This window comes from Ananas comosus, linkage group 21 (assembly GCF_001540865.1).
Source record: "Ananas comosus cultivar F153 linkage group 21, ASM154086v1, whole genome shotgun sequence".
Taxonomy (NCBI): Eukaryota; Viridiplantae; Streptophyta; class Magnoliopsida; order Poales; family Bromeliaceae; genus Ananas; species Ananas comosus.
The window spans coordinates 8,691,342-8,700,361 of NC_033641.1; the positions used below are offsets into that span (position 1 = coordinate 8,691,342).

General features: G+C 36.2%; 1 protein-coding gene across 1 annotated transcript; it reads left to right on the forward strand.

Annotated features, from left to right (window-relative positions):
• LOC109726623 (nucleolar MIF4G domain-containing protein 1) lies at nucleotides 358–5,671 on the forward strand. The gene is made up of 14 exons (XM_020256331.1): nucleotides 358–447; nucleotides 570–638; nucleotides 729–820; nucleotides 913–1,489; nucleotides 1,586–1,653; nucleotides 1,729–1,811; nucleotides 2,833–2,932; nucleotides 3,063–3,148; nucleotides 3,343–3,425; nucleotides 3,558–3,694; nucleotides 3,777–3,878; nucleotides 4,133–4,426; nucleotides 4,535–4,657; nucleotides 5,024–5,671. Exons 2-14 carry the CDS (start codon nucleotides 635–637, stop codon nucleotides 5,411–5,413), a joined length of 2,139 nt encoding a protein of 712 aa, XP_020111920.1. The 5' UTR covers nucleotides 358–447; nucleotides 570–634; the 3' UTR covers nucleotides 5,414–5,671.

Sequence of the window (9,020 nt, forward strand, 5' to 3'; positions counted from 1 at the left end):
CGAAAATTATTTTTGTAGAACCTGAAATCAAAACTAAATTAAAAAAATAAAAATTTAAAACGGTGACCAAGCCCAATCGGGTACAAAAATTCAAATTCAAAACCGAACGCGAATAAAAAAATCAAAAATTTTATATCCTACAAGAAGATACACTAGATATTAAATAAATAAATATTGAATATAAAATAGTTTTTTTTATATATTAGATTTAATTCATATTCCGGTTCCTTCGGATACGGACCAAAGAAAAACGGATCTCCAATATCATACCCGTTTAGCCTAATCCAGCCTCTCAAACGTCTCATGGGCCGGCCCAATTCAATTACGGCCCACAAATTAAAACCCTAATAAACCCTAAATCGATTTCGATTTCGATTTCGATTTCGATTCTTGGTTCTTGTTCCTCGTCGCCCCCTCTTTCAATCCACACCTTCTTATCATTTTCCGGTAATTTTTGTGGATTTTATCAGTTTCTGTTTTGAATTTTTTCCTTCGGGTGTAGTAATTTTTTTTCCCTTTTTTTTTTGAACAATTTTAGTATACATAACCCTGATTTATATCTTTTCTAGGGTATTTGCGGAGAATTTTGTGTTCTAGCAATCAGAAGCTGCGTGATTAAGCTAAAGTTTCAATCATGGGTATGTAATTGCTGCAAAGGTTATATAAATCTCTCATTTTTTATGATCCGATTCGGCTTTCGAACATCTTCTCTGTCCCTGTTCTTCCAGAAAAGGTCGAAGCAAAATCCCGCAGGGAGAAGCGGAAAGAATCTCGTTTGGAAAAGAGCAGGAATCGGTTTCAATCTTGGGTTCAGCACCAGGTCCTCAAAATTTTCTTTTTTTTCTTTTTGTTAATCTCTTTTAATAGTAGCTTAGTTTGGAGTACTGTGATCTGAAGTTACTTGCAAATCAGGGGACTAAGAAGAAGAAAAATGCGGCGTTGAATGATTCAAGTCGCGGTGGTGCGGAGATGAAATTCGGCGGAAAATCCGACTCTTCGAGGAAGAGGAGGAAAAATGCTGTAGAGAGTAAATCCAAATCCAATTCCAAGTTTCAGGAGTTTCTGAGAATGGATATGGGACTGGCGGCAGCCGGAGCGGAGGAGGATCTGGAAATGGAAAGGAGGCTCGCGAAGAAGCTCAAGGTGAAGGATGGGAGATTGGCCGGTCTCGACGATGGACTAAACATGATCTTTGAAGATCTCGATCCAATTGAGGACTCCGTTGTTGTTAATGGTGGCGTAGAAGATGGCGGCAGTGAGAAGCTTCTTAGGTCGGATAAGAAGATGAGATCGAAGAAAAAGAAGAAGCCGCGAGAGAGCGAGGTAGCTGAGGAGGTGATTGCTGGAGCATCGGATACTGAGATTATTGAAGAGCCTTGTGCAGAGAAACCTGCGGCGGAGAGGAAGGCGAAGTATGTGGCCCCGCATCTGCGAGGTTGTGCGAATGCCGAGTCAGAAGAGATTTCGCAAATTCGCCGCAGAGTTAGAGGTTTCACGGTTTCGCTTCTCTCGTGTCTCCTTTCGATCCTTGTTTTCTGATTAATTGGTTGGGTCTGATTTGTTGCAGTTGTATGATTCATCGCAGGGCTTCTGAACAGGCTTTCCGAGTTGAATGTGGAATCTATCACAGAAGAAGTCGCCACAATTTTTCGAGTAAAATCCGCAATCCTGCTTCTAATTATATTCTTTTGAGCTTTATTTGTTGCATTGCTGTTGACTTTTCTGCAGTCAGTTTCTCGCAGTGTTGGCTGTCAGGTAATTGGTGATGAGGTTGTCGCTTCTTGTTCTGGCGGACCCCGTGGCAATGAACAGTGAGAGCTCTTCTATCCTCTTATCGCCTCAAATCCAAGCTTCATTATTTATACATGTTCTAGTCTAATGTAACGGAAGCATGATCTGAAAATGCTTGATTGAGCTTTCACTTGAAGAAGTACTGTTCTAGATAACAGTGCATTAGTAAACTTTTAGCAATTTAGATGCTGTTTTGAACATTGTGGCTTGTAAATGGTTTACTGGATATTAGCATTCTTATCTGCAGTTTGGAAACCTACTTTCCCAATTTCTTCATCTATAGTGCCTTGATTTTTTTTTTTATTGTTTTTTTAATCCTACATTGGGAATGCAGAATATGTGAAAGGAACTTTGAACCTTTAGTTGCTTTTTGGGGTTGCATTGTGCTTATGGTGATATGGATAATATTGCCTCAAGAGATATAAGTACTAAGTACGATTAAACTGGAAAGGTCAGACACCTGAATAAGATCTTGATAATTCTTTGTACGACTCTTTTTCAAGCACTAGAAATCTAGAGGTTGCACGCAGTCTGTAGGTTTTCTGGTATAGAAGATAATCACCTTAAGAACTTGTTTTGTAAGCAGAGATTTATGTACTTTGTATAGAAGTAGAGGAAAATACCTGTTATTTGGTTAGAATGCATGTTTTCAAATACTCAGAACGCCATCTTTTGTTTTTGCGACCTGTGAAGCCCAGTAACATCCTTTATTTGGAGTATTGCATGTGTTAATCTAGTTTTCTGTTTACAACCTTAGTGTTTTCTGAAGTATGGTGCTAGATTACCCAATTGATTCAAGATGTAATCTGCTGATATTGTTTCATATAATATGTGTATTTGTCTGGTTCTTCTATTTAGTCATAAAGTTATTTAATAATTACATGATTCTCTAAATCTCTTAGATCAAATTATTAAATGATATGATTTTCTTTTATTCACGAGGAAATGCTTCTATTCGTTGTATCAAGTATTTCTTACCAGATTAGTAGTATACCCAGTTTGCAGTCATAGCAATAACACGGATACTTTTTCTCTCTGTAGGTACGGTGCTGTATTCGCAGCCTTTGTTTCAGGTATGGCATGTTTAGTTGGGGTTGACTTCAGTGCGAAGCTCCTTGCTTCCCTTGCTAAATCATTTGAGGTATAGCCGAAACATACCATGATAATCATCATCCTTTGTTTTGGGTATTATAGCCATTATGAATTTCAATGGTTTTTCTAGAAAATAAGTTTCGAACTTTTCCTGATTAGCATTTCCGTTTGCCTTTTAGGATGAATACTCGAAGGAAGACAGCCTATCTTTGCGGAATCTCACCTTACTATTGTCGTACTTGTGCATATTTGGTGCTTGTTCGAGGTTTGATGGCACAACTACTATTTTTCTATGGATGCTTATATTTTATTTATATGTGCGTATGCCTAATCACAAGCAATCAATATCGGTCGTACTTGGTATAACTAGATTTTTTGCTTTCAAATATGTGATAATTGAGTTATCCTTTTCCTTTTTCCCTTTTCCCTTTTCTTACTTCTCTTCGGCCTTGTGTGCAGTGATCTTTTATATGACCTTCTTTCGGAGTTGGGCAAGCGGTTGACAGAGTTAGATGTTGCTACAATCTTGACTATCTTACAGTGTATGTTCTTGATGACTTTGGTTCATGGTTGTTGCTGTAACTTGAAATTTCAATATTGGTTATGATCTTCTTTTGATATAACCTAAACTAGACTTGTAAAGGCTGTAAATAGTTTTCTTATGAACTGAACAGGTTGCGGAATGAAACTCAGGGGCGATGATCCCAGCGCTATGAAAGATTTTGTCCTTAGCATTCAGAATAGAGTAAATGTGTTGAAATCTTATTCTGAAGGCACACAAGATGGGAATCCAAACATAAATAGTAAAAGAGTAATCTCCTTATGTCCCTACTTCCTTTTTCAAAATGCTGCTTCTCTCGAACTTGTTCATGTCTGGCTTAACTTATGTGCAGATGGAATTCATGCTCGAGACAATCTGTGATATTAAAAACAACAAAAGAAGGCTTAAAGAGGATCCTGCGCATCATACACGGTTGAAGAAATGGCTACAAAAGGTCCATGCGATCATCCTTTCACTGTATCATGAATAGTCCAAGTAAATCCAGGCCCAATTCTTCATTATTTGATTCTGGCCCTTTTTTTTAAAAAAAATTCTTGCTCGAACTCTTGAAGTACTACTTTTAGGTACTTGATACCATTTTTGGGCAAATTTATGGTCTATAATACTGTGCAGCCTCTTCTAGAACTTGTTGATGTGAATATCATCTTTAAGGCAAAAACACTACGCTGATTCTTTTGGTGTCTGCAGCTAAGAGCAGAAGATATCCTCTTGCGCGGGCTCAAGTGGAGCAAACTCCTCGACCCAGAGAAGAAAGGGCAGTGGTGGTTGTCCGGGGATGTAGCCCCCACAACGGAAAATATCGATGACGTGGCAACTACAATCAACATGGAGGTTTTGGAAGCACAAAAGTTGGTTCAGCTCGCGGCCGCTCAGAGGATGAACACCGACCTACGGCGGGCAATCTTTTGCATAATTATGAGTGGTGAAGACTATATCGATGCTTTTGAGAAGCTCCTGAGACTGGATCTTTCTGGGAAGCAGGTATATATGCACTTTTTTCTTTTAATCTTTTTCCCCTTATAATCATCCCTTATTTGTTATTCACCCTATTGGAATTGTGCTTCTAATTTCTTTTTTGTCGGAACACAGGATCGGGAAATTATGAGGGTCCTTGTTGATTGCTGTTTGCACGAAAAGATGTTTAACAAGTACTACACCGTTTTGGCTTCTAAGTTATGTAGTCATGACAAAAATCACAAGTTCAGCTTACAGGTGAGATGATTCTTTTGTTTCTTCTTCTGTAGATGATTATATCCATATTTTATTGCAGAGTTTGTTGTATCATGTGCAAGATATACTATGACGAGGTGTTTGAGCTCTTCATGTGATTTATGCTTGCTTTTAATAAAGCAACCTACCTAGCAATCAATGAGAAAAAATCTTTAGGAAAACGGGGTGGGTTGGTATTTTTTCGCAGCATGTGGAACATCCTCACATGCTCATCTAAGAGGAGCCTTATTATTTTGTTTTTTTCGCTCTCCCTTTTATTCCTTTCAAGAAATACAAGATACTAGAAATAACATTTTACTGCTTTTTCTGCAGTTTCTCATCTGTTCTCTTTTTGTTCTATTACTCCAGTATTGCCTATGGGATCACTTTAAAGAACTCGACACGATGGAGCTGAACCGTTCCATGAACCTCGCGAGATTCGTCGCGGAGATGCTCGCGAGCTTCTCGCTCTCCCTTGCTATCCTGAAGTCCGTAGACCTAGCCAACCCCGTGTATCTGACCCCTAAGAGGATCATGCATTTCCGAATGCTGTTCGAGTCCATCTTCGAGAACAGCGACGCCCTCGTATGGAACATCTTCACCCGCGTATCTGCCCTCCCGGAGCTCGAGATGCTGAGGAGCAGCCTCATCTTCTTCATGAAGCAGTATGTTGTCGCCGCAAACACGGAGAAGCCTTTAGCCAGCAAATTCAAGATTGCGAAGAAGGCACTTGATAATGTTGCTGGAATCCTCATGTAAAAATGCTCTACATTTTTGTAGACAAAATGCCTTTTTGTTCCTCTTTCCCTCTTTTATATCTTAAGATCAAAGATTCGCGCTGTAACTGAGGTAAATACGACCGGGTTAATCTATCTGTTATGCAGTGAAAATTATTCGAATTATGTAACATTGGTTGGGAAATGAAAGCAGAGATGTATCCTGTGTAAATTGGGTTAATTTTGTTAGCTACTACTGTGAGATTGCTCCAGGAATACAATAAGAATTGAACTTATTCAATAACCTGCATATGATTTATCCAATTCTTAGTGAAGGTTAAATGTTTCTCCATATTGAATTTGTTCATTTGTCACATGCTAATTAAATGTGTCTCTATTATTAACCAAGTAGGTTAAATCCGCGAAGTTAACTGCATGCAATGAGTTAAATTATCATCTCTTACCTCATTTTTCAATTTTACTGTATTGCTGTATCCATTATACACATGAGCATGCACGCCTGTTAAGCATTCAGCTTAAATTTCAATTTGAGGACAAATTTTGATTTGATTTTGCTTCAATTTTTTGTAGGAAATTTGAAGACTTATTTTATTTTCTAAGAAAAAAAACCAATAGGGAGACTTTAATGACAAAAACTGCTAAGATTTTTCAGAACATGTCTATTTAAATATCACTTACAACAGAAACTCACATAAGTCAAACAGATTCTGATAAGAAATGACAAAGAATTCAATTATTTCGCAAAAGGCTATTTGCAAAAAAGCATATATCTCATTCTCACTTGAAAAAAGCTAGCCCTTTGATACTATCCTTCAAATCTCTCCTAACAAATAAATATATATCATGTGTTAGTATTATCTATGACTCCTCCCCTTTAATAACAACTCCTTATTCCCTTTATTTAACTAGTTGACTTTATCACAACTCAAGTGACTTGGTTGTGGAAAAGCTAAGATATAGCTTTATTCCACTTGTAAAGTATAATAATGTAAATGGACTCAAAAAGAGCCTTAAGTCAAACACCAAGTAGGAGAGAATCAAAGTATTATTTTAGTTGAGTCATGTTGACTGACTCTTGGGTGGCCTTAAAATAGAATAATGCATCCATGAAGAAACTTATGACCAGGCAAAATTTCATAATAGTATATCTATTTGAAACTTTATGTATATAATAATAATAATATTTTAAGCTCTTATAAGAATCCGTAGGACTTTGTCTCTTAGGATCATCCAATAGCCAAAAATATAGAGAATTAAAGAAGAAAAATTTATTCAAAATTTCAAATTAATAAAGTGTTATAAAAGATCTTAGAAAATACATTTTATTTATAGCCAAACCTATTATTCAACGAAAGAATAGAGATTGTTTCATATGAATATGAATATGAACAAACACTAGTTTTAGAATATATTCCATAGATAATATAATTTCACCAAATGGTTAAAAGTAGCACTATAACGTAGGTGTTGAAACGTATGCATGCATAAGCATATAATTAACAATTTAGATTTATACGATCTCCCCTCTACTATAAATATATGTGATATAAACAACCTTACAGTTGCAAAAGAGTGGAAGAGAGTTCTTACATGGAGTAAGAGCTTTTGCCTTGTGTAGCCAAGAATGACTTGCCTATGACCTCCTTTAGGGTTAGGGTTTCTTCTTCTTCCTCCCTCGATCTCTCTCTCTTCTTTTTCTTTTTTTTTTCTTTTTTTTTTCTGAATAGCTCCTTTAGGGCTTTTGAGTGGCTCAAAAGCTCAAGATGGTTTCATGGGTCAGTCATCTTGGCTATTCATAGTGGCTCTTATCGACCGTGTGAGACCTCGATCTTCTGGACGAGCTAAGTAATTCTGATAGATCTTTCAAATTCATGAGAAAGATTACTAAGTGCCTATATATATGCATATATTTACACGCAAGATGGTTTTATGGGCCAGTCATCTTTTTTTTTTGGAATACAAAAGGTATTATCAAAGAAGACAAACCCCTTTTATATATATATATATATATATATATATATATATATATATATATACACACCAAGGGCTTGGTACTATTGATAGTATAGTAACATAATTCTATATATATAGAATTATGCTACTATAATTCTATATATATATATAGTTGAGCTAGAATACTATCGGTAGCAAGCGGGCTCCGTTGCCACTCATTTGTTTTTAATGATGGAGCCTCCAAATCGACGATCGGTACAGTTGAACATGATCTGTACCACTTGAAGTGTTTAGAAATCAAATTTCATACATTTTCGATATTGTTCTCTTATCCATCGAGTGGACAAAAAAATGAACGGCCGAAAAGGAATATTTTTTAAAAAATGATGATACGAGTCTTGTAATTAAGATCAAGAGTATAGATCTTGTTTTAAATAGTTTAAAAAACTTTCTAATAAAAATTCAATTGATTTGGATATCTTTACGCCGTTAAACGAGCGACCATTAAAATTACAAATTTTGAAACTCTTTGATCATTAGGCAAATGATGTCGAAAATGTTTGAAATTTGATTTCTAAATACTTCAGGTGGTATAGATCATGTTCAACGGTGCCGATCGTCGATTTAGAGGCTCCATCATTGAAAACAACTGGGTGGCAACGCAGCCCGTTTGCTACCGATAGTATTCTAGCTCAACTCTATATATATATATATATATATATATATAATTGAGCTAGAATACTTCTAGAAACACCAACCCCATGATGCTTCTAAGTTTCTATCCCTTGGATCTACTCCTTGATTACTAATACCCATTGGATCAAACACTATTCCAACTACCACCACCTACCAACATCATCTCAACCTCACATCTTTCCATCCAATGGCTAAAAACTCAAAAGCACCACCTTTATGGTGCTTTTGACAGTGTTCTAGCTCAACTCTCTCTCTCTCTCTCTCTCTCTCTCTCTCTCTCTCTCTCTCTATATATATATATATATATATAGTCCGGCTGCTATACTATCGGCAGTATGGAGGCTTTCGTGCTACCAAGTTGTTTTCGATGATGCGGCTTCCAAATTGACAATCGGCTCCGTTAGACTTGATCTATACTATTGAAAGTATTCAGAAACTAAATTTCAGAATTTTTCGATATTATTTGGCTAGTGTTCAAAAGGTCTCAAAATTGACAATTTTAATGGTAGATGTGATGCATTTGTAAATTTAACGGTGTAAAACAATCAAAATCAGATGAAATTTTTATAGAAAATTCTTTTTACTATTTAGAGTAAGATCAGTACCTCTGATCTTAAATTCAAGTCTTCTATCATCATTTTTTATATATATATATATATATATATCACTCCGATGATTCGTGCCTCGGAAGGCACAAAGGTCGAGCAAAAGCTACAACGCTGAAAGCTTAGCAGCTAGCCGAGGCAATTTGAACTAGATCTCATAAACCTCATGAATTTTTTATTTAAAATAATAAAAAGCTATAGTAAACGGATCATTAGTTTACTCGAGTTTTAGTTGTTTAAAGTTACCAGCATCACTCGGCAAACGTTCAAATTACCTCATCTTTATAGGTTTAGTGCACTTTAAAACTATCTTTTAAGAAATATGATATATTTTGTTCTAGTTATAGAAACTAAATTTTAAAATTACAGTATAAT